The sequence below is a fragment of the Brassica napus genome, unplaced genomic scaffold (assembly GCF_020379485.1).
Source record: "Brassica napus cultivar Da-Ae unplaced genomic scaffold, Da-Ae ScsIHWf_1205;HRSCAF=1725, whole genome shotgun sequence".
Taxonomy (NCBI): Eukaryota; Viridiplantae; Streptophyta; class Magnoliopsida; order Brassicales; family Brassicaceae; genus Brassica; species Brassica napus.
This window is the reverse complement of record NW_026014628.1, coordinates 26,966-53,097: the sequence shown is the minus strand read 5'-3', so window position 1 is coordinate 53,097 and position 26,132 is coordinate 26,966. Positions and strand designations below refer to the sequence as shown.

General features: G+C 35.0%; 4 protein-coding genes and 1 long non-coding RNA gene across 6 annotated transcripts; all 5 read right to left on the bottom strand.

Annotated features, from left to right (window-relative positions):
* Positions 1–4,521: 4,521 nt before the first annotated feature.
* On the bottom strand, positions 4,522–5,924 carry LOC125596403. Its single transcript, XR_007331032.1, has 3 exons — positions 5,543–5,924; positions 5,361–5,428; positions 4,522–5,248 (listed from the first exon to the last, which is right to left on the bottom strand). It is a non-coding gene; the product is annotated as an uncharacterized LOC125596403 (long non-coding RNA).
* Positions 5,925–13,147: 7,223 nt separating this feature from the next.
* LOC106371110 (SNF1-related protein kinase catalytic subunit alpha KIN11-like) lies at positions 13,148–16,678 on the bottom strand. Of its 2 annotated transcripts, none has more exons than XM_013811144.3 (11): positions 16,501–16,678; positions 16,020–16,221; positions 15,386–15,570; positions 15,122–15,304; positions 14,903–15,034; positions 14,635–14,820; positions 14,467–14,556; positions 14,302–14,385; positions 14,047–14,187; positions 13,663–13,893; positions 13,148–13,420 (listed from the first exon to the last, which is right to left on the bottom strand). In XM_013811144.3, exons 2-11 carry the CDS (start codon positions 16,210–16,212, stop codon positions 13,307–13,309), a joined length of 1,539 nt encoding a protein of 512 aa, XP_013666598.1. In that variant the 5' UTR covers positions 16,213–16,221; positions 16,501–16,678; the 3' UTR covers positions 13,148–13,306. The 2 variants fall into 2 exon arrangements, with proteins under 2 accessions (XP_013666598.1, XP_013666599.1); XM_013811145.3 differs by having other exon boundaries at positions 16,372–16,611.
* A 415-nt stretch (positions 16,679–17,093) lies between these two features.
* LOC106371111 (transmembrane protein 230-like) lies at positions 17,094–18,895 on the bottom strand. The gene is made up of 3 exons (XM_013811147.3): positions 18,683–18,895; positions 18,243–18,527; positions 17,094–17,417 (listed from the first exon to the last, which is right to left on the bottom strand). The coding sequence occupies exons 2-3, from the start codon at positions 18,523–18,525 to the stop codon at positions 17,338–17,340; spliced, it is 363 nt and encodes a 120-aa protein (XP_013666601.1). The 5' UTR covers positions 18,526–18,527; positions 18,683–18,895; the 3' UTR covers positions 17,094–17,337.
* Positions 18,896–21,232: 2,337 nt separating this feature from the next.
* LOC125596405 (inhibitor of trypsin and hageman factor-like) lies at positions 21,233–22,119 on the bottom strand. Its single transcript, XM_048771553.1, has 2 exons — positions 21,853–22,119; positions 21,233–21,649 (listed from the first exon to the last, which is right to left on the bottom strand). Exons 1-2 carry the CDS (start codon positions 21,869–21,871, stop codon positions 21,444–21,446), a joined length of 225 nt encoding a protein of 74 aa, XP_048627510.1. The 5' UTR covers positions 21,872–22,119; the 3' UTR covers positions 21,233–21,443.
* Positions 22,120–22,842: 723 nt separating this feature from the next.
* LOC125596404 lies at positions 22,843–25,198 on the bottom strand. The gene has a single exon (XM_048771552.1). It carries the CDS (start codon positions 25,077–25,079, stop codon positions 24,621–24,623), a length of 459 nt encoding a protein of 152 aa, XP_048627509.1. The 5' UTR covers positions 25,080–25,198; the 3' UTR covers positions 22,843–24,620.
* Between the last annotated feature and the right edge of the window lie 934 nt (positions 25,199–26,132).

Here is a 26,132-nt window from a genome sequence, read left to right as displayed (position 1 = left end):
TAATATTTTCTCATAGTTTATATTCAATACTAGTGTTTATCCGTACTACGTACGGGAAACAATCTTAATTTTTATAAATTAAACATATATTTGAACGTGTATTGTATTGACAATACCCCTTTGGGTTTTAAAAATATATTAACTCCACGTATATTGTTCATACCACTTTATGGGTGTCAAGAGATACCGAAGAGTGTTAATTTATATTTACATAAAACATAAATTATGGATAATATATCGAGAAAAATCATAACAATTACCTCAATTGCGTTCCAGCATTGCACCAGCAGCACCGATATGTCATCTTCACATTTCTTAAGGGAAACATAAGATGTCTTTCTTTTGCCACATGGCTATAAATCTATGAAAAAACAATAACAATGAAACAACCGAAATAAAAGTGGAAAACAATTACTTTAGTATTTCTACACATGGTCTCATTTCTTAACTCTATTTGTGCGACCTTGTTGTTTCTTCGTCTTCATATAATGTTTAATAGTATTACATTAAATTCGAAAACACTATTTTGAGTCAATTAAGTTAGAGTATTATTAAATCTGAAGATAGATATAAATAGTTCTGAATGAAAATAAGTTTAGATATATTTATGTTTTAGCTTTCCATAAGGTATCAAAAGAAATTTAACTTCTTATTAATATATCATAACAAATCCATAAAAGATAGTGAAATTTTTATTTAGATATTGACAAACTATAAAACATAAAATATGCAATTTCTTTGTACTTATAAGGGATATAATAAATTTGTTTGTCAAAATAAAAATAACTGGGATTAATTTCAGAACTTGGTGATATACAAATTAAAATCACATTGACATTTGTTCCGTTTTTGTTTCTATGTACATGTTACAGAACTAATTAGCTTTATCATCCACACTTTTATAAACTTACTTTTTTTGTCTAAATACAAACTTACTTCTTCTACTAAAACCCATAAATATACATATTGTACAAGGAAAATATAACAACTTTCATTATCCATAAATTTACTTGAAACAATTGACCTTAATCATGTTCGGTAGTTCCCACCACACCACCAAAAACTATATTCACGTTCCTCAGTGGTAATATGGCCCAGGTTTTCTTTTCTCTATAACCATTATAAACCTAATTTTTTGGAGAGGAAGCTTTAAAACACCAAAACAAATTCTGGTAAGCTGCTGAAAAAATTGTCAAATACTCACGTTAGTATTTCAAATCGAGTTAAGGTCTGGTGTTTGGAATCTCTGTATACACATCTAAATCTGTTGTCCCTTGGTCTTCTTAAGCATAAACCAATGAAAGAAACACATATTTGTAAATAGTCAAATCCTTTTTGTCAAAGAAAGAGAAAGAAGTAATCTACATCCAATATACGTTATATAATATAGCCATATATACTTACTATTACCTTGACAATGCTTTTGATTTCCCATTTTTCTGGAAGAGCTAAGCTCTGAATCAGGAGAAAAACCATTGGTATCTTTATTGTGAATCATGCAAAAAAGAAGAAGAGAGCATTAAGTTAAGAAGAAGAAAACATTGAATCAATTACCAACAAAAGGTAACATTGAATCTGGATTTTTTTAGGAAAAATATAAACATGTAACTGTTTTCTTTTGTTACATTCAAAACCCAAAAGAAAAAAACAATTCGAGGAGGAAGATGAAACTGTGGCAAAAAAAAAGAGCGAATAGAAACAAATTAGTTGACTGAAAGTATATATACATACATAATAATAAACAGTTTGAAACAGCCATGATATAGAAGTTATGATGTTATGTTCACTTTTGGACGTGGTGATCTGAGAAAATTCAGGGATTTAGATTTTGCAGTTTCAAAAAAGTATGCAAGGGATTTTGCGGTTTTTTTATTTGTTTTTTAGGTTTACCCGATTGCTGAAAATTCTGAATGTATTTAATTAATTATTTTGAAAACAAAAGGTTACCTTTTTTAGAAACTGTAAATGACACATGTCAATCAGAGCATTGTTAAATGACTTGTGTTAGTTTAAATTTAAACTCCAGAAAAATAGGAGATGCAAAGAAAAATTCATAAAAAATTGCTTTACCTGATTGGGTCGTAAAAGGTTGGTTATTTGTCTTATTTTCAAACTTCCATGTTTTGATAACGTTTTACTTTTTTGTATTTTTCAATTTTTTTTTTTTAAATAGATTTTCCACATGTCAAATTTAGATTGGTGATGCGACTTGCGCTTTAGTAATAAAGGATACGATATCGAGTATGATAATATGAGGGAAACATCTTCATTGATTATTTTACGTTGAGCTCATAGTGTCTCTCTGAAATGCTTCAAGCACTCTTTACATATGATTTATTAAAACTTACATGGAAAAACCATGATAAATGACATTATGAATTTATAATCATCATCATTCTTGCATAAAAATATTGACCATTATTTAATATTATTATTTTAATAATTATCTTGGTTACTTCAACATGCAGGATGAAGAGAACCACAAGACGCGCAGGCCATGTGAGCTTGTGGGGAAGTAGCGAAAGTGTTTTAAAGCTGGATCCTTTATAAAATCACACTAAAACATGGTTGTTGTGCTTTCAGTGTTCGGCAACATTGTGGCGATATTTATCTCCTAAGACTATAGCTAGAAAACATCATATGATATCAATCTCGGTGCAAGGCGGGGTTTTGTAGATTTTACGCCCACTCTTGATTTGATCGCAGCTGGAGATAGCACGACGATTACAACAACGGCGATGAGTACTATTAGTTATGTACACTTCATGTCTTGTGACTTTGTCTCTTTGATGCATGTCTTCCAACAATCGGTGGTCAACATAATTAAGTAAGAGAAGCACCCAATAAAATTTCATCAAACTATTTCTTTAGGTTCGTTACTGAATATCACATTAAAGAACATAAGTTTGTTTATTCCATTTAATAACTAAGGTTTTATTTTTATTTAAACGTTATATATGATTTATTTAAAATATTGCAAAGAATTGACATACTATAATGAATTTCCAATCATCATCACTCTTACATAACATAATTGTTCTTCACCATATAATACTTTTGTTAATTATCTTGGATTTCAACAAGTAGGATAAGGAATACCACAAGACGCTAGAGCCGCATGACCTTGAGGGGAAGTAATATATGGCTTTAAACCTGCATTCTTTATGAAATCACAATAACATGGTTGTGTACATTCAGATTCCGACAACATTCTGGCGATAGTGGTGCTCCATAGAGTATGGCTGGAACGCATCCTGTGATATCAATAGTGGTGCAAGGTGAATTAGATTGAATAAGTTGGGAATTGATCGGAGCCGCCGTTGATGAAAGAGGACAACAACAACAAACGCGATGGATGCTAGTGTTGTAAACTTCATGATGCCTTGTGACTTTCTCTCCACTTACAAATTGATCTTTGTTTTGTTTTTATATTCTAAAATGTATTTGATATTTTGAGTGGGATGGTGAAGTTATTGAGTAGCACCACAACTGCAATGCAAACAAAATAAAGTCAATGTTTCATTGGTTTTCTATAATAGTTCATGACCAGAAAAGAAAATTGTTTGACCCAAAAAAAAAAAGAAAAGAAAGTGTATGGAAAATATGATATGAAGAGATTTGATACATTGCATAGGGGTGAGCATTTTACCCGATATCCGAACCCGTATCGGAATCCGATCCGAAAAACCCGAACCAAAATCTGAACCGAAGTGTAAAATACTAGAACAGATATTGAATTAGGAGAGATTGAATATCTGAACCCGAACGGATAATATCCGAATCCGAATAGCTATGTGAAGATAACCGAACATATGAATACTTAACCCTATATTTCTATTTTACTTTTCTAATTTTATTCAAAATATTTATATTGATACTGCACATGGCTCCAAATCAGATAATACACATAATTATGGACAAAATCAGTTGCTATGCAATTAAAATACATATCAAGCTCTTGTTTTCTATATTAACAAAAATTGCATCCAAAATTTTAAAATAACAATTAAATTAGTGTGTTTCTATTTTAAAAGTTTATCTTCAAAACATATTAATAGTTTAATCTATTAAAATTAGAAAATCAGTTAAGTTAAAAATACATATTTTAAATACAAAAATCTTAAACAACGAAGAATTTATTTTTTTCCTTCATAATCTAATATTCGAAGACCCGAAATAACCGAACCTGAACTTAAAATACTCGAACTCAACCAAAATGTAGAAATACCCAAACGAGTTTTATATTTCTATACTGAAATACCCAAAAATCTGAAATATCTGACCCTAACTTAACATGTATCCAAACGCCTATCCCTACATTTGCAGATAGATTTGATACATATCCAAGTGAAATAATTGAAAATATTCATAACTGAAAACATAGCAAAAGAATTAGGCTTGTGGCTAAGAAAAAGAAAGAAAAAAAGACATTATAAAAATGGTCAAACGAAGTTTGTAGCCACGATTTAAGAATCTGAGTGTATTGTGAACATCTAAGTTTTATGCACACATGACCAAACCTTAGAAACCATCAAAAATGGAAAAAAAGATAGTTACTATTACAGTAGAGTTTAACTTGAATCCATGTATATAATAGTAACCCGGCAAAGTAAACACTGCACCCACATCTTACACTATCTTCTCTACTATTACAAACCGTGGAAACAAATGTCTTTAACAAATGGTTAAAAGCTCTCAGATCACACGGAGCTCGGTAAGAAAGGCTGCGCATAGATCCAAGAAGAGAAACTGAGGACCGTTAACTCTTTGTATATCCAGCAAGTACTTCTCTTCCCGAGCTTTGTACAGCTGTTTTAAAATTCAAAGTAGCACAGAAAAATTGTGGGGAGTGGGTGTAATGATGACATATGTGAGCATTGTTACTGTGAAACAGTTGGTTCAAGTTTTATGGTCTAGTCTCTGTCCTAACTGGTTTAGTTTTGGTGATACATGTGCACATTGTGTGTGAGTTTGTAGTTACCTGACGTTCAAATTTGATGACAGTGGGTAAGATCATGGCACAGTCATCCTCAATGATGCTGGAATCATCTCCGAAGTGCAGCTTATTGTTGTGACAGTGGGTGAGATTTTTCCAACCCACACATATATAACATAAAAAACAACAGTACTGAGCAAAGAAAGTTTAGGTAAAACAACAACAACAACTTAGGTGGGGATTTCGCTTTGGGCTTCATCATTACGAGCATCTTCTTCTTTTGAAGATGATCCGAGCTGCTGCTTACTTGTACTGTGTCGGGCCCAAAAAAAAAAAAACAATTCATCAATAACCATCTGATTAGCTACTTGATATATATATATATATACACAGTGGAGATATGGTGACCGTGAATCTAGTATACCTTGATGAAGACGACTTAGGCATTGTGGTGTTGGTTGTGGTAACATCAGACCACTTGAGGAGCCTTCTCTGTTATAACACTATATAAGCTGAAATCAAATCAACCAAAATAACAAAAGCCTAGAGATTGACATAAATTTATCGATAAGGAATATTATTTGGAAAGAAAGTAAAAAAAATAACCTTCAACTTGGCAGGATCATTGCGCCGGCTCGAGCGACAAGGAGGAGGAAACAACACTGCCTTACGCGAATTACTTAAACTCCTACTGAGAACAAAACAATTACCGACTGGTTTCCGCATAGCAACACTTTTGTGCTGGAAGGAAACCCTAGCGACGGTATATATATGCCCGTAATTTGGGATTAAAGCAAGCTTTATAATCTTCAACCCCTGGTCCGGCCTATACTATTATTACCCAAACTACATTTTCTCTGACTTGTCTTTGAACCGGCAAACCGGTTTACATCGATAATTTAGTTTTTTTTCTTGCAAATAAGAGCAAGTCCAACGAGAAGTTCTAAGAGCACCTGCAACGCGGGTTCGTAATGAATCCTTAGCACGATTATTTAGGCAAATGACATATAAATAATAAAAAAAAATTTCGTAACCGAAGGATTGATCCTTAATTAAGGCGTCTAAGGATCAAATCCTTAAGGACGTGGCAAGGCGTGAGTGGTCCGGCTGGGAGTTGTGTTTCGCGTGTGGAAAATTTTTTTTACTCTCTTTCTCCATCACGAAAAAAAGCTCTCTCGAAGGCGATTCGGCGATTATGAAACCATGTCGTCGTCTCTTCTTCTCTCTGGCTCTACAGTATCTTCTTCGTTCATCGCTGCATCGAAGCTGTAACATCTCTCTCTATCTCCTTCGTCTGCCTTCATTTCACCTTCTTTCGGCTTATCCAATTTCAAATTCTAGGGTTTGTTCGTATACTTGTTCCATAATCGAATCTTAAGAGCTTATGAATTTGTTTATGATTACAGTTCTCTCTTACGGAATCCAAATCAGTCACTGTCACTATCTCGGAACCTTTTGAGAAGTTTCAAACCCATTAAGTGCTCCTCCGCTGATTCTCCATACGGAGGTTATTATTATCATCTCCCCTTCCTCTCTTTAAAGTTTCAATCTTTACTCTGTTTTTTTATTAACTCATGTAAATCGAATTATCCTTTTTTTGTGTGTAGGCAACGTCCTCACGTTCCCTCTAACCAGGGTCTGGGACCCGTACAAGCGTCTAGGGATTAGCCCCTACGCCTCCGAGGAAGAGATCTGGGCCTCCTGGTAAACTTCTGCGTATATTTCCTTAATGAGAAGACAAAGAGCTTGGGGAGAGCTTGCCTAATCGGGTAAACTTCTGGTGCTATTTGAAAACTAGCTGAAACGAGAACTTGGATTGTTTTTTTTTTTCCTTTCAATTATTGGGGTTTGGTTATTATGATTGCAGGTTTGGTGCATTAACAGTGGGGTGGTTCTGCGGTTCGCTAGTCATTCCCATGATTCCGACGGCTTTCATTAACCCGTGGACACTGGAGCTTCTAACGTCACTGGTTGCTTATGTGTTTTTGTTTCTTTCTTGTACTTTCCTTAAGTAGGTTGCATTTTCTCTATTTCAGGTGAAATACAAGACCATGTGTACAAGACCAAAGTCACGGGTACTTTGTTTGTTTTAGCTTTGTATTTCTTGCCTTTATAAGTCTGTTTGTAGACTCGGCTAAGAGCTATTTCATTTGCTCTTGTTGTACTCAAAACTGGTTATGATGATATTTTAATTTCAAGCATCTGCGTTTCATCAACCCTTGCCTTCATCTACTTTGCTTTGGCTTTAGGTATGCTCACTGATCTCATAGATGATAAGAGTTAATGATGTACTTCGGTTTGGCTTTAGGTGACTGATATGTATGCACTAGAAACTTATTTGATTCGTTCATTTCTGTTTTCGGTCATGTGATTAGCTAGATGTTTGCAAATTTCATAATTTTTAATTTCTAAGATTCAATTAAAAAAAAATCTAATGACTCCATAATGGATAACACCATTGAACATACAATTAGGATTAGTCCTTAACTATTCAAAAAAAAAACTACTATTATATTGCTAAGGACTCCAATGGTGGGTAACACCATTGGAGATACTCTAAGGAGAATATGTCTTATATAAAAAAAATCGGTAAAATATTAAAAAGAGTTGAGAGAAGAAAGAAGAAAGAAGAGTTGTTTGCAAAGAGGTGCAGAGAAGTGTTTAGAACAGCATTATCCCTACCACTCTATTATGGAGTGCTTAAATTTTTATTTTTTTTAGTTTTTCTGGATTTTAAAAAAAAATTAATAAATAAACTAATTGTAGGTCGTCACGTATCAGTAGGACCCGTAAACTAGGCAAACACTGACGCTTAAATAGGCTGCAGAAGCAATGGTGTTTAGTTTTTTGTGGGACCCACTCACTATTATATTAACTTTCTTTTAAGCTCCCCTATTTAGCTCTTCCGTTAATGTTGCTCTTAGATACTAAGTTCTACATCTGTCGTCTGTTTGTTGGATTTTGTATTTACAGAAAATTAAAATATAATTTTTTTATTAAAATATTAATTTTTTTATTTTTTTAGAACCTTTGGCAGGTTTTTACCGCTGGGGCTGCCCTAACAATTTCCCAAGCTCTTCTTCATTTAGCGATGAGAACACCGAACGCATCTGTTGGATGTGATCAAATCTTCATCTTGTCTTATTAGATTCGAAGAATCGTATATCATATAGTTAAGTAACTAATTTATATATATACACTAAACTATTCGTATCAGTTTATCACACACCAAAGAGATACATACACATAGTGGGTTCTCTCTTAGATGTCAGTCTCTGATGTTAGTTTATGTACTAGTTTGAGGAAAGCGTGAGGTTGGAAGCACTTTAGTATAGACTAGTGTGTTTAAGGAAAGCGTGAGAATGAGTTTATGTACTAGTTTGAGTACCATTTGCTACTTGCTAGGTTGTAGAGTTGAAACCGAAATGGGTTTTTAGACTAATGTAGACTAGTGTGGTTAAGGAATAAGGAAAGCGTGATTGTTTAATGCTTAGTGCGTTTGTACTGCTGATTGTTTATGATACTGGTTCTTATAATAAATCACTTGTTTTGTAGGGTTTATGAATTTGGTGGAAGATGTCATGAAGGAGAACTTATGTGTATTGCTTTCTATGAACTTATATATGCAATTATGTATGGAGTTATGATGTTTTGAACTTATGGTATGAAATTATGCTATTTATGTGGTATTTGAATGAATTTTATATTGTTGTACTTGTGGATTTATGAATGAATTTTAATCTTATGAACTTATATTTGTATTTATAGGTCTATAGATTAAAATTCAAAATTTTCATAAATGGTCATTAATGGGTCCCATGACAGCCCATATAAATATGGATTTTGATGGAATGGTCCTTAATGGACGTGGTCAATTTCTGTCCACAAACTATAAATGGACAAACGGATATGGGCAAATGGACATGGACTTTCCCATCTGACAGCTCTACGTATCACACACCAAAGAGATACATACACATAGTGGGTTCTTTAAACACATTCCTAACTACACATGCTGACATGCATCATGCACGTATGCGTTTAACCACGAGCAGTTACCAAATACTTAACTTGGGCCTTTAGCGTCCGGTCCATGTGCGTGTAAACACACAACAATTTTGCCGTTTAAACTTTGCTAGTAAGAGATGCGTAAAAGTCCCACATCGATTACGTTTAAAGGGAAGAACTCGCGAAACCTTCTCCTCCTGTAGTGAAACCTGAGGATGGCGAAGGGAAAACACCAAAAAAATCGAGTTAGCACTTAGGAGGTCTTAAGAGTAGTAGCAATAGATACCGTTATATGGTTTTGAAGTTTCACTGCGCATGTGCAGGGTTTCGTCGTGAAAAAGAAAAGGAAAAGAATAGGATTGGAACCACTGTCCTACATGAGTAAAAAAAGGTGAAAATGTCAGTACAAAACATAAAGGTGGAACTCGGGTTTGATTAGCATTATATGTTGGAAAGCTATCTACTGGAAGAAAAGAAAAACACATACTGTTGTCTCCTGAAACTCGGATTCAAGATAGCCACTTGGAACCGGTTGTCCAGTAACAGGTAGTATGTAACAGTAGCCTAAAACGAAGCAGCAAGTGGCTTTTCAATAACTATTCGAAACTAGTATTTAAAAGCATAACAGACAGAAACTACATACATCGTTTTGTACTCTGTTGCGAAGAGATTCCATAACCTGGTTTCTATCAAATCCCATGTTAACCCACTTCTTGAACTATCTCCTCGTTGATCTGCCATAATATAAGAGAAGTTTGTTTACTATCACCGCAAGTGAATCTTTTGATGTTCCAAATGGTGCTTGAAGACCAACCTTTTTGGCCTGCTCTACTGTATCTGGTGGAGCAACAGCAAGATAACGAGGAAGATGAGTCTGGAACCAACGTGTAAATACCACCCTAGAGAGAAAAATAACACCTCAGTTAATTACTTCCCATTTTTTTTTCCTTTTTTCCACTGACTACTCGATTTAGGCAGCAAGAGTGAAGAAATCCGATGGCATTGACTATCTTCTTCTTCCTCGTTGTGATTCAGATTCTTTTTATAAATTCTAGGTAGAATTCAAAGCAAAATGTATCACAAACGATTTAAAAAGATCAAGGAGTACTGGTTTCTCTTTATTTATTGAAACATTATACGGAATAAACAAGATCCATATGACAACATAATGAACTTCCAATCAACATCATTTTTACATATAATTTCTGTTTATCATCAAGTATTACTATAATAATCATCTTTGGTTACTTCAACAAGTAGGATAAGGAATACCACAAAACCCTAAGGCCAAGTGAGCTTCCCGGGAAGTAGCGAACTTTTTTAAAGCTGGATTCTTAATGAAATCGCAATAACATGGTTGTTGTGCTTTCAGTGTTCCGCAACACTGTGCAGATGGCTTAGTTCCATCAAATAATTCTGGCCAACATCCTGTGAGATCAATCTTAGTGCATGGTGGTTTTGTAGATTCTACGACCACTCTTGATTCGATCTGAGGAGGAGATGACACGAGGCCTACTACTACAAAGACGATGAATACTACTAGTGTTGTACTCTTCATGTTTTGTCAATTTCTATCCACTTCCGATGCTATTCTTTTTATTTTTTTTCTTCTCTATCGTAAAGAGTACACTTTGAGATTCTGAGTTGTGTTTAACTAGAGATGATGACACGAGGATTACAATTAACAACAACGGCGATGAGTACTATTAGTTCTGTACACTTCATATCTTGTGACTTTCTCTCTATCTCATGCCATGTCTTCCAACAATCGGTGGTCAGCATAAATAAGTAAGAGAAGCCACCCAATAAAATTTCATCAAACAATTTCTTTAGGTTTGTTATTGAATATCACATTTAAAGAACATAAGTTTGTTCTATTCCATTTAATAACTAAGATTTTTATTTTTATTTTATTTTAAACGTTATAAATGATTTACTTAAAACATTTCACGGAATTGTGCTATAATGAATTTCCAATCATCATCACTCTTACATACATAATTGTCCTTCATTATATAATACTTTATATTAGTTATCTAGGACTTCAACAAACAGGAAAAGGAATACCACAAGACGCTAGAGCTGCGTGACCTTGAGGAGAAGTAATGTATGGTCTTAAACCTGCATTATTTATGAAACCACAATAACATGGTTGTTGTACTTTCAGATTCTGACAACAATCTGGCGATAGTTGTGCTCCAAAGATTATGGCTGGAACGCATTCTGTGATATCAATAGTGGTGCAAGGTGGTTTAGTAGATAAAGATTGAAATTCGGATTTGATCGGAGCCGTTGATGACAAGAGGACAACAACAAACGCGATGGATGCTAGTGTTGTAAACTTCATGGTGGCTTGTGACCTTCTCTCCACTTACAATGTTAATCTTTGTTTTTGTTATTCTAAAATGTATTTTGAGATTTTGAGTAGGATGGTGAAGTTATTTATGTAGCGCCATAACTGCAATGCAAAATAATATAAAAATAAAGTCTATGTTTCGTTGGTTTTCTGTAATTAGTTATGACCAGAAAAGAAAATTGTTTGACCAAAAGAAAAGAAAAGGAAGTGTATGGAAATATATGATATGAAGAGATTTGATACATTTGCAGATTTGATACATATCCAAATGAAATAATTTGCAAATATCCATAATTGAAAAAAATAGCAAAAAAGTAACTAGAAATTAGAATATCAAAATTATTTTATACAAATTAGGATAACATTATAATGTATTTTAACAAAATTGAGCTTGGGTGGGTCTTAGAAGGATAAAGACTTATGTTCAGGCTTTGGTTGGTATAATGCATTAGAAGAATTTGAAAGATTGATAGGAACAAGAAACACAAGAGACTGTCTCTCACTACAATCGGCAATAACAATGTCATCACTTAACAAAGCGTAGTCGAGAAATGGTCTTTTACCATGGAAATTGAAACTTTCATTTAGCGATGGGAAATATGAAAACTCTCAGAAAATTTATGTGATTTTGTAACAATTTCTTCTTAACTGATGAAGATAGTTCACTTCAGTACTACTATACAACGTAGTAATACGAGTAATATCAGCAGAACTTATCGATATAATAATACCAGTAATATCTGTAAAAACATTTTGTCTTTTAAAAGTTGAAGAATAGTTTGCTTTTGTAACTTACCTGGAAAAAATATAAAGACTAAATGAAAGTTTTAGCACTCTTGAGATAAACCACATATCTGTGATTCATTTTGTCTTTTAAAACTTGAAGAATAGTTTGCTTTTGTAACTTACCTGGAAAAAATATAAAGACTAAGAGCTTGATTGGTTTTCCCGCTACCACCCGCAAACGCAGCTTTTGCGATTGGTAGCGGTTGACAGCGTTTCGAAACAATCATACAAACCGCTACAAATCGCTTCAAACCGCTCCAAACCTCTTAAAATCAAAAGCTGGTTCCAGCTAGCGTTTGCGGTTGCGGGCGGTTGCGGGCGGTTGCGGGAGGATAATTTTTTTTCCTTTTTTTTTTAAAACCATATAAATACAAAAAAAAATAAAAATAAAATTTTAAAATGGAATTATAAAAATACTAAAATATATCTATTATATTTTAATTAATATTATAAAATTTTAAAATAAAAATATTTTCTATAATTTTGAAAAATTTAAAACTATAACTTTGAAAATATAATTTACATATTTATTATAATATTATGATTTTTGATATTTTTATAATTATATAAAATGTAAATATTGTTAATTTATTATTTAACCGCTGCTGTATTTGGTAGTTAACCAGTCGTAAGTATCCCGCAAACGCACCAATTTCTAACCGCAGAACCAGTCGTACAAATCTCTTAAAACCGTTAGAAACCGCAACCACCCGCATCCGCAAACGCCCGCAGCCGCAACCGCAACTGCTGCGTTTGAACCAGTCAGACCCTAAATGAAAGTTTTAGCACTCTTGAGATAAAACACATATCTGTGATTCAAAACAGGCGAATAATCTTGCTCATAGTGTAAGGTGTCAACTACCTTAATATATTCTGTTTATGTTTGACGAGAAAAAGAATTGGACTTGTGGCTATAGTTGAGTTTTGACCTAAAAAAAAAAAAAAAAAAAAAGACAATATCAAAATGGTAAAACGAGTTTGTAGCCAAGATTTAAGAATCTTAGTGTATTGTGAACATCTAAGTTTTATGTACACATGACCAAACCTTAGAAACCATCAAAAATGGAAAAAAGATAATTACTATTACAATAGAGTTTAGCTTCGAATCCAGGTATATAATAGCAACCCGGCAGAGTAAACACTGCACCCACATCTTACACTATCTTCTCTACTATTACAAACCGTGGAAACAAATGTCTTTAACAAATGGTTAAAAGCTCTCAGATCACACGGAGCTTGGTAAGAAAGGCTGCACATAGATCCAGGAAGAGAAACTGAGGACCGTTAACTCTCTGTATATCCAGCAAGTACTTCTCTTCCCGAGCTTTGTATAGCTGTTTCAAAATCCAAAGTAGCACAGAAAAAAAAATGTGAGCATTGTTACTATGAAACAGTTGGTTCATGCTATGGAGAAGGGTCTAGTCTCTGTCTTAGCCGGTTTTCGTTTGGGTGAACTACTGAAAATATTACCAAGAAACCTAAACTGTAATAATGAAACCGAACTAGGAAGTTTTTTTTCCCCTGAGAAACTTGCTGAGTCAATAACTAACTGAGATGTGTGTGAGTGTGCAGTTACCTGAAGTTCAAATTTGATGACGGTGGGTGAGGTCATGGCACAGTCATCCTCAATGATGCTGGAATCATCTCCGAAGTGCAGCTGATTGTTGTCCCTAGTATTCAGACCATCAGCAAAACAAGGAACCCATCGGCATTTCATGTTGTAGTGACCAATCTTCTTCCAACACACATTGAGTTCTTGAAGAGCTTTCAGTACTTCGTTCATGATCTCACGAGGATGCGCTTGGGACTGTTCAAAACACAACGGTATCAGAACAATTATCAGTTTGGGTATGTGCAGGTGAAGAGTACTCATTCATAAACAAGATAACATTTATAAAATCCCCAAAGTTCCAAATAATATTATGATAACTCTAACAAGATTCAGCAATCATGAACAAACCTGAAGTCCAAGAGCCCATTTGCGGTCACTTGGGACTTGTGATCTTCCTCCCAATCCGTACTGATCCATAGGTGAAGGAACCCAGTGGCCTACAGGTGAAGCAGCGGCTTCAGCTGAGCGCATAGGATTGGAACCACTGTCCTAGATGAGTAAGAAAAGGTGAAAATGTCAGTACAAAACATAAAGGTGGAACTCGGGTTTGATTAGCATTATATGTTGGAAAGCTATCTACTGGAAGAAAAGAAAAACACATACTGTTGTCTCCTGAAACTCGGATTCAAGATAACCACTTGGAACACGGAACCGGTTGTCCAGTAACAAGTAGTACGTAACAGTAGCCTGAAACAAGCAGCAAGTGGCATTTCATTAACTATTGGAAACTAGTATTTAAAAGCATAACAGACAGAAACTACTACATACATCGTTTTGTACTCTGTTGCGAAGAGATTCCATAACTTGGTTTCTGTCAAATCCCATGTTAACCACTTCTTGAACTATCTCCTCGTTGATCTGCCACAATATAAGAGAAATTTGTTTACTATCACTGCAAGTGAATCTTTTGATGTTCCACATGGTGACGAAACCAACCTTTTTGGCCTGCTCTAGTGTATCAGGTGGAGCAACAGCAAGATAACGAGGAAGATGAGTCTGGAACCAACGGTGTTGACGGATCTCAGGAATGGTGATTCGTTTCACTGGGTCAACTACAAGCATCCTTGGGATTAGGTCTCTAGCATCAGGTGATAAATGACTTGGAAGAGTGTAAATACCACCCTAGACAGAAAATAACACATAAATTAAATTACTTGACATAATAATGATGAAAAATAACACAGAAGTTTAGATTGTAGAGTACCTTAATCTTCTTGAAAAGGTTGGGAATGTTTTCATCATCAAATGGAAGAGTACCACAGAGTAGAGCATACAATATCACTCCGCAACTCCATACATCTACTTCAGGTCCAGCGTATAATTTTCCTGATATAACCTACAACAAGTTTCAGATAGATACTATAATCCAATGAAAGGAGTATATAACTAAATAAGAATACTAATAATAAACTAAACTGAATACCTCAGGAGCAGCGTAGTTTGGGCTTCCACAGCTCGTTTTCAGAAAATGACCATCCCTCATGACATTACTCAGTCCAAAGTCAGCAATCTTGATATTGCACCTCGAGTCCAACAGCAAATTCTCAGGCTTGAGGTCTCTATGGACAACCATATTGCGATGGCAATACTCCACACCAGATATTATCTGCTTAGACATGAGTCAAACTCAGAGAAGGAGCTACAAGAACAACAGTGGTTGTGTGGGAAAGAGATGAACAAACAGAACCTGCTGGAAAAAGTTGCGAGCCTCCTCCTCTTGTAACCTGCCTTTCTCTACAATGTAATCAAAGAGCTCTCCGGACTTGACATACTCCATAACAACGTAAATGTCACTAGGGGTCTCTATGACTTCATACTGCCGAATGATATGATGATGCATAAACAATCTCAGAATTTTTATCTCCCTCCTCACTATAAGGAAGAAGCAGAGCATTTAATCAAAACATATACCGTAAAATCAAGTACTCTTCTTATTTTTACATCAAATACACAAATCTGAAAAACATTTTTTTTTTGTAAATTGATATAACTATAAATTAATAAACTCTCATAATCCCAGCATATTAATCTATAGAGTTTTTAAGTACTGGGTGCACTATTGCAAGTAAAAGATAAAAAATGCATTTGGCAAGCATCGAACCTAAGAAAGTGGGGGTGCATATGCGCCCTTTTACCATAGTAGCTACCCAAACTTAACTGTTTTTATATGCAAAAGTTTCGATTTTGATATAATTACGGGTGCACTTGCACCCAGACCCTATAACGTGGCTTCGCCACTGCTGTACATAACCAATCATCAAAGGTTATGTTCAAGAAAAGCTCTGAAGCTTAAGAGTGGCATGATGTGTTATTATTATTACCTTTCTCTTCCATCTCCATGTTCTTGATCTTACGGCGATTGAGGATCTTGATAGCAACCTTGTGGCCAGTTACAACGTGCTCAGCTATTTTAACTTTGCCGAAAGATCCGATGCCAAGGGTTTTACCAAGCTTGTAGTTTGCTAGAATGGATTCAACTCCATTGCCACCAAATCTATTTGGTGAATGATCCATTTTCCCCTTCTGTCAACAAACAACATTTTGTTATAGTTAAAACTTGCTCCTCAAAATCTACACCATTATTAATCAACACGTATTCCGTGATACAGTCAAGACACTCATCAATTAGGTTTAAGCAGGAGAAATTGATCAAGTTTACAAACATTTATTTACCCTTTGTTTTCGAGCAGATCCTCGAATCGAAATAGAAGTTGTTCAAAGAAAGAGCCAACTAATAAAACTACACAGAGAATCTGGTTGAAAGAGAGAGAGAGAGAGATATGAAAAGGTTAAGAGTCTTACTGTGTAATGGTAAAATGTTGGTAAACTCAGATTCCAACTCGTGTGTGTGTGACTCAGAGCTGAGTCAGTCCTTTTGAGTCTTTGATGGTGTGTTGAATCAAGGAAACCAAATTATGCCAATTTGAGTCTGTAAATTGTTTACAGTGCACAAAAAAGGAAGTAAATTGTTTACTTTTTTTAATACATTTCAGTTATTATTACGTTTTTTTTTACTCAAGAAACATTGTTTATTTATGAATAAATTTTAATTCATGTTTAAATTACTTCTATGTTTAAGTCGTCAAATATGTACATGTTTATGTTATTGGCATGTCTCAGAATTTCTTGATTAACTGGGAAAAAAAGGGAAGAAATGTATCAAATACCAAACCAAAAATTTCAAAACAAACATGCATTAAAACTTAATGTGAGGAAGAAATAGCATTTATTTATAATAAAAAAAAGCATTCGGTTATTTTAAAAGAATACATTTTGATGATGTTTAGAGTTCATCTATTTTCTAAAAGTATATTGGTGGGTTAGAGATATTTTTTCCCAACATGTCATTGTTATGAAGTTAACTTCATTTGTCTGCTTTGCCGACAAAACCCAAAGACGCATACAAAATATTGACAAAAACGAGGTTCAATAAGATTCACAAGTTAGATGAATGGAAACATAACAGTCTATGTAGTATCCCTATCTATAATAATCCAAGCCTTTTGGAGTGATTCATGAAACACCTCATCAAGTCTATTATTTGTATACTATTACGTATCTCCACTAAGATTCTTCCTTTGAAAGAAAAAAAAAGTTTATGCACAGAGTCGTGTAACGTCTCTCCAGCTACTTGGGAAGTCAGTAGGAGGGAATGGCTGCGAAACGGTACCCTTCAGCTCCTCTCCACGAATAGTAAGCAATCCGAGTCTCATAGAACCCTGATTATAGCCACACAATTGTGAAAGGTGTTAAAATCACCCGTTTACTCATGTACCACAAATGCATAAAGAGAAAAAAACAAAGAGACGAATCATTTCATCAGAGACCAATAACACAAGCTGTGTGCATACAAACTTGATTCAACTCGCTCAATATAAACATCAAACAACGGAATCCACAGGGTTTTTTTTTTTAAATCAAGCATCATGCATTAAGAACAGCAACGTGATGACATTCACTGCTCTTTCCAGGAAACATAAGAGGATCTCAGAAGCATAAATGGCTAAATAAAGCATCATTTCAACAGACAACAAAGCACAAAGTGCATAATTTCAGCAAAGTCAAACCAAGAGCACAAGCTGCATAATTTCAGCAGACAAGGAACACAAGCTGCATAATTTCAGCAGACAAGGAACACAAGCTGCATAATTTCAGCAGACAAGGAACACAAGCTGCATGATTTCAACAGACCAAGAGCACAAGCTGCATGATTTCAACAGACAAGTAAAATAAGCTGTTGTCTACTTGATCCAACCCACTCAATATCCACATCAAACAACGGTTTTCAAATCAAGCATCAAGCACTCAAAACAGCAACATGACAACGTTCACTGCTCTTTCCAGAAAACTAAAGGATCTCAGAAGCATAAAAAGACTAAAGAAACCATAGTATCAACAGACAAAGAGCTAGCACAATCTTTGTCATGTTCTAAAACTCCACATCAAACAACAGACTCCACAAGGTCTTCTTCATCAAAACACCATCGCAATTGAGTACAATCCAGATGAGGAACTCAACAAATAGACTATTCTCCAAGTCTTACCAGGGAGGAAAGTAAGGATGCCAAGAACAAGAAGCGCGTAACCCTGAGAGCTATCTCCTTCCATGTGACCAGTGAATATGAAAACCGTCAAAAGGAGAAGCAAGCAACCAAGAAACAGAAGAAACAAAGCTAACGCTATAGACTTCCACGGTACTCTATCAAATGCTTTCGGCGTATACTCAAATCGAGGATCGAAATCTCTCCTTCCACCACCGTTTGCGTAATCCTCATCGTCTTCCTCCCCTGGAAGCTGAGCGTACCGTACGTTTCTCCTCGACGCCATTCCTAATCAGAGTAAACACACACACAGCATAACTTCGCATCCACAACACACAGAAACAAACTCTTAACTAAGAGAAATCAAGGTTACGAATATCAATCGATTCAAAATTGAACGGCTTAGAACCTGAAGAAGAGAAAGGTGGGGGCGAGAAACTCACCGGAGTTGGATGATTCCGTCGTCGGGAGGATAGAGATGATCCGGATCTACTTTGACGAGCGGATTTGCATTTCTTCTTCGTCTTCGTCTCTATCGCGACGACGACGCGTTTTGCGGTTCAACTCTTTTGAAATTTTATAGATTAAGTCCCTTGGTTTTCATTAAATCACATGCTGAACCCCTTACTTTATTTTTGTCTAAAAAGACCAATCAATGATATTGTGTGCTCGTGTGGTTACCTATGAAGCACGGGGACGGCATTTCCTTGACGTCTCCCGTACCAGATGCGTTTCCGGGACGGGGACAGTGTGGGGACGGCGTGGGAACGTTTCCGAAACGTTTCAAAGAGGTGGGGACGATAAAGGTTTTTGGAGACGGTGAAGTTAGGTTTTGGAAACGTTTCCAAAACGTTTCTCGTGTAAACTCAGTATCGTTTTCTAGAAGATTGGTTATTTATTTTTTATGTCTTTTATGTGTGTATTAGATCATAGCTTATTTACGTAGGTGTGTTGTTTCAACTTTCATGTGTGTATTTAGATCATAGCTTATCCTGCGAATCATAGCTTATTTACGTATGTGTTGTTTCATGTTTTCCTACAATCATAGCTAGGTGTGTGTTGTTTCAAGTTTGTATATGCTTTTTCAAGTTTCATGCTTCTCAACTTATTATCTGGTTTTATATTTATTGGATTTTATATTTATGAGTATATATTATAGACGTTTCCATGTCGTCTCCGTATCTATGAATTTTAAGTTTAGTCGTTTTCCGTCTCCGTCCCCGCTCCCGTATCTGTCCCTGTATCCGTCCCGGTGCAACGTAGGTGGTTATTTTCCATTTACATTTACTAAAATCTTAACCTGAAAATTAAGAAGAGTTTTACTTGCAGGATGACCACAATTGAAATTATGTATATAACATTACCATAAGATTGTAACAAAGCTAAACCATAGCAAAATTAGATGTTCACATGACAAACTAAAATGTCTTTTAAGAAATGAGAAATTAAACCCTATAACCAAAAAAATATCCAAATTAACAAAGTAACCAAACTTTCTCTCTCTTTTATCTTCCTATCTTTCTCTACTATTTTTCTCTAGAAATTTAATTTTGTTTTCTTATTGTTATTTCACTAATTAACCCTTAAAATTAAGAAGAAGAAGAAGAAAAAGAGAATAAAGTCATGTATGTGGATGGGGTCAATTTGGAAAGAAGAAAAAGTAGAGGGGTAAAAATGGGAGAAAGAGAAAAAGAGAAAAAGAGAGTGCGTATATAAGGGGAAGAAGGAAGCCCTAGAAGAAAGATAAAAGAGAGCGCCTGAGGCCGAGCGCTTCCCTCTTTAGTGAGGGGTGGCGTGGTATACCCACGAGAATGGTTTCCGACGGAATAATTGTGGCGTACCCTAAGTGGTGCGTAGGCGCATATCATTTAATAGGGGCCCTTTGTCTCTGCTTTGCTGTTTCCTTATCTTTAGGCTGTTGAAGCAGAGTCGTTCTTGCCCTACATTTCCCTCTCTGGAAAGATTTTTCAATTTTTGTGTTTCAAGATTGAGTCTCTCAAGTTTCTGCTATGCTAGATTTTCATTGAAAGTCCAACTACAGTGGTAAAAAAAATTCCACATCCTTTGATCTAAATCTTCCAGAAAACAAAAAGCTTGTAGATTCTTATAATGTTTTTTTTTTATCAGCTAGCTCAGAATATGTTCATTAACAACAAGTGATCAATAGCATTTCAAATAATCTCCTTTTTTCATATGGGAAAGCACATGATAAGTCTGTTTTGTTGAACTTGTGTCAACTTTTTACATTATAGAACGAGACCTGTTATTTTCTCGCTTGCTCGTTTTACCGGTTGGCCGTTCATTTTCAAGTGGCCAGTCTTGTTAATTTAGTTGAAAAAAAAACTTACCTAATGAACACTACCTCGAACATCGAACAGTAGTGTTGTTGGATTTAATACACTTGAAAAAAACTTCAAATGGAAATGAACGAATATAAATAGATGGAACATTACCCAAGAAGCTTTTCACAAGTCTAGCTTGAAAGTTGTAACAGTAAACATTCCCCACAATCTACATGTTATGAAAATCCTTGTCAATGAGATCAGAAGTTGTTGTAGACTCATTTCAAGGATAGTTAAATAGACACAGACAGTACAAGAAAATAAATGATCATAGTGTTTGATTAACATAGAAGAAACTTTTCGTCTCACAAAAATAAGTTGCCAAACCTTTATTGTCATTTGTACGTACGAGTCTCTCTGTTTATAGCATTATGTTTCACCCACCCAGTGCACATTTTTAGTAACCTTTTTCAGATTGGATGTGGATACTGATTGATATCTAAACCGTATAAGGTCATAGCACATCTCATCCACATAACTGATATAATAAGGGAAAGTTTCAGTTTACTTTTGTAGGAATATTGTATAACTGTACTACTTGAACTTTGTGATTCTTTTCAAGCAACAGTGTCTGCTTCAGACAGTAACTGAACGACCTTTCTACAACAACTTATCTCTTGGATTCCACAACAGTAATAAAGAGGATATGAATTTATTCAACTGCAACCATTAGGTTGGAGTACAAACATTTATTTATAACTTTGGACATCAGTAACCGTTCGGGTAACGAAAACATAAATTGTCCACGCAAACGAGAAAACTACATCATAACCAACCAACAATCAACTATGCATTGTACATAGTTCTTTTATTTTATTCATATTAAATTGACATAGTAACACAGCGTGGTCCGTATACAAGTCTAACCGACGATAGGGACTACAACGACGGTACCATCAACTTTTTTATCAACCCAGACCCAGACCCGGTTGCACCTGATGTTATACTCAAAAGGCACCGGAGTTTGAACTACAATCACGGCTGCTGTGACTTCCGGGTTCTCACGTTCGATCACAGAAGCCGCATAGTCTCCCTTTGTTCCCATAAGCTCCGGCCATGAGGTCTTCCCTGCACGCACTCAAAGCAACCACAGTAGATAGATTGGTTAGTAATTTACATTTGACATTTTAGAGATCAATGTCCATAACAAGATTTCCATGGAATTAATTAAAACAATATGCCCCCAAACCATGTTTCTCAGGTCGTATCTCAGTAAATGAAATTTTTTTGAACGTGTAACTGAAACATCAACATATAACAAAAAGTATTACCAGAACATATAAACGACATTTTGCCTCTCCTTTTAGCTTTGCAGTGTTACGTTGTGAATTTTGACATGCTCGTCTTTACAAGTTTGAGTCCAATTTATAGAATCGGAGACGTATAGTCGGTGGGAGTTTGCACATTCAAAGTAAAATAGATATTTTTTACTCGGTATAGGGCTGTTCAATATGGTAAAACCGAACCGTACCGAACCGAACCGAACCGAACCGAAATAGACAATATGGTTTGGTTTTGGTATATACCATATAAACCGAATGGATATAATTTTATAAAAACCCGTAGGATTTGGATATGGTTTGGTATATAACCGATTAAACCGAATAAACCGAACAAAACCGATTAAAAGTAGAAACATGTAAATATGTATCTATTTTATAACAATACATGACAATCTATTTGTTACATAAGTTAAATTTGTGTTAATAACTATTACTATAATTTTATAGTAATAAAAAACCTTAATTTGTAAAACACTTGAACTATAACTAAATAACAATACATCGCAATTCATACATCTTATTTTCTAAGTCTTTTTTTGATCTTTTTGATTTATTTTAGTCTTCACTAAATTAATATTAAGATTATAAATTTGATGGACAATAATTAATGGAAAATTTTCAATTGAAAAAACATGACTTTAATGAACACTAAATATGGAAGAGTGGAAAAACTTTTCTTTCATGTTTTTGTTTTGTTTCATATTTTTATTTTCAAAATTTCAAGCTTTGATTTTAGTTATAGATTTAATTATTTTATTTGATGGTAGAAGCATTTTTACTTTTTTATTCATTTATTTGAATATGTAATATATTTTTAATAAATGACTGTGTTGACAATATGATTCTAAAATTCATATAATATGATCTCAAACAAAATAATTATGTTTTTTGGTATAAAACCGAATAAACCGAAAACCGACGGTATATGAACCGAACCGAACCGAAGTAAATATGGATTTAAAATGGTAGTTATATTTTACTAACCGAAATACCGAAAACCGAAAAAAACCGAACCGAAACCGAACCGATATCCGGATTGAACACCCCTAACTCGGTATTCAAGCTTTGACTAAGATTATTGCTTATCTGGATTGATGATCTTGCAAGTGATTTTAATTATTTTCTAAATTTTCTTCTAGCCATACCGATCGACAGCAAGATAATCTTTCAGAATCTCATATAATATTGAAAGAAAATATTCCCGATGATTCTGTTTACGTTACATTTTATATATTTTGTTCACAACTCACAAGAAACATATGTGTAGATCATTTCTTTTCATCAAATCATCAGTTGTACATATATTCGCTTAAATTATCTTCTTTCCACATGTTTTCCTTACTTTTATCTCAATGCTAAGAAAAAACTTGGAAATTAACTAAAGTTGAGTTGTGAGTAACTTAATGGTCACCCTAAGAAAAAATACTATAAGAGTAACAAAATTGACATTCAGTTATCAAGCTAGATGGTTCAGAAGAACTTAAATTTGAGTTGTAATGTTTTCTAATTTGAACTTTGCATTATGTTGTATTTCTATTACCTAGATACTTTTATTGTAACTTTATGTTTTATTTAAATAAAATAGTTGTTAAAAAAGGTTGCATACTAAATTCTAGATTATAGAAACAATTGTTAGATAAATTGTTTGGGAAAGGTCACAATTTAGGATGCAAAAAGGTGCCAATTTATGATAGGCTCTGGCAAATCATCTGCGAAGAAATGATGTTCATCAGGGCTCTTGTACCTACCTACCTTAATCATCACCGTAACAGAACCAAAGATTCAATCTTTCTATAACTTTTGAGTAACAACCTATTAAGAGGTTATGTTGTGTACCTTAGCGTGAAGCTTCTCGGTGCCTTTGAGCATGTACTCAACCAAAGAGCCGTTGAATCCCTCCATGTCGAAAGCATTTGGATCGTAAGTATCGGCGTTGTAACAGTACTTGGCTCTCTCCAACAGACCGAATATAATGCTGTCCTCTTGTCTGCATCGACAACAACGAGGAAAGGTTCAAACTTTTCATAAAGGTTTCGACTTTAAGCTAAGTTTGAGCAATGGGTTTGGTTCATACCCTGCGAGGGTCATGACGGCGTGAACAGAGGTGGTGGCGGCTTCGCGGGAGGAAGAGAGCAGCGGACAGAGAAGGAAGGTTTGGATAGGTCGCGTCGATGGTGGAGGAAACCAGTTGCAGGGGAGGAGCAAGAAGACGATCTCATTGATAACAATGACGCCTCCATTGATGAAAAACAGAGGAGAACAGAATATCGAAAGAATCAGAGGAAGAAACAGAGGATCATGCACATGACATATATAGTTTCAGTAGCTGAACCACACGTCGTGTATGTTGGCACACTGCCACCGCTCCAGATAGCATCCTCCAACTAAAATGCTTTGAGTTTAGGTGGTGCTTTAACCACGCAACAATTAATTTGCTATATATTATTTTGACCTTGATCCATTAAGTACTCAATGCTTAATTGAGTGAATTAATGATTCTAAATATAGAGCACTAAAGCATAATTATATAAGAAGACACAAATAACTCTACTGCAACCTCTGTTCTTACAATTTTCCAACATTCCAACATTTTAATGTATTGATTCATAACGACAAAAAGAAACAAGGAACAACATGAAAATCAACATATATATAGACTGTATCGAATAATTTTTAATTACACAACGTTTTAAAACAGTAAAATCGAAACATAGCACAACAGCCTTGGTCGTCGTTCCCAACCAACAACCACCTCATCATAGCTCGAGTTCCATATCGACGTCGTCGGGAAACCTAGGGACAATGGTATCAATCTCGACTCGTATCCTCTCAATCTCGGGAGAATTAGACACGGACACGTGTTTCTTTAAATCCAAGATATCTATAGTTAACGTGTGAACAATGTCAGAGTAAGAAGGGACTTGGATCATCTCAAGAATGTGAAAGACGTTGGATTTTATCTGCTCCCTATCGCCACCACCGATGAGCCACTCTCTATCAAACTCGAGGGTTTCACTAAAGACTCGAGTTTCTAAGTCGCAGAGGTCATCAAGAGTGTCGTCTGAATCTGAGTCCGGTTCGGGGGCTCGCCTGTAAACCAATACGAAGTCGAAGACGATGTTAGGGTTTGTGAGGTTGTGTTGCGTGTCGGTGAAGACTGGGTTGAAGGAGATGAAGGAGTCGGGTTCATCGTCACAATACGCAAACCAGACCATGATACTGTTGTTGAATGAAAGATTGATTGATGTAAGAGTTTTAAACTATGAATCACGTGTTTAGTATTAGAGGTAGAGAGATATTTATAGGTTTTTCAGTTTCCTTTTTTTTTTTTTAGTTTATGCGTTTTCCTTTTTCTCTTATATATTTTTCCTTTTTTTCATATGTTTCCCTTTTCAAGTTTTGATTTTCCTTTTTTTCATTTTAACTAATTAACTTGGCTAAATATTATATCAATGATATTAAATATTAATTTATTTCTGCTTTTTATATAAGACTTTGTTTTTAGTGACTTCGTGACTATTTTTAGTACACATTTTCATAAAATTTCTATTACTTTTCAGTATTAATGATAAACAATTTGCTTTGCTTTGTGTTTTGTAAACTTTTTTTTTGACTCAAAACCATCCCAAAGCCAATCTGAAATGCACAAAGCTCACAACATAAATCAAATTATCCAATTCCAGTACAGTCTCGTTAGAGTTCTGTCAAAAGCGAATTAGCCTAAAACTGAATCCAAAGAATCCAAAACTGAGCCCATTCTTATTTTCTTACCATTTTTAACAATGAGGTTCTAACTCAAGTAGTCCTAGTGGAAGTACTACAAGCACTCCCTCTGGTTCTGCAGGTCCCACCGGGTCTAGTTTAAGTGGGAGCGAGAGCAGCGCCACAACAACAGTGGCAGAACTAGAGCTAGAGGGTGAGACTTCCAAAGAAGTCATGTCATTTATAATGAACCTTGAGAAGAAGTGCCCACCAAAGGAGGAATACAAGTCCTTCGAGAAACTAAAGGATACCATGGTAGCTTCTGCAGCCGAAAAGAAGAAAGGTTTCTTCTCTGGAGTTAAGGGAAAAATATCTGATGCCATGTCTTTCATTAGTTAAAGAATTCGAAGCAAATCATCAGAGGTAGCGTAACAAGAAAGAAACCTCTCGAAACACATATGGATCTATCTCCATGGAGAAGTACCATCAAGAGGTGGTGAAGGCTCTGCAAGAGTTAGAAACCATCCACAGTAAAATCATTAGTGCAACCCAAGGCAAGAAAGACG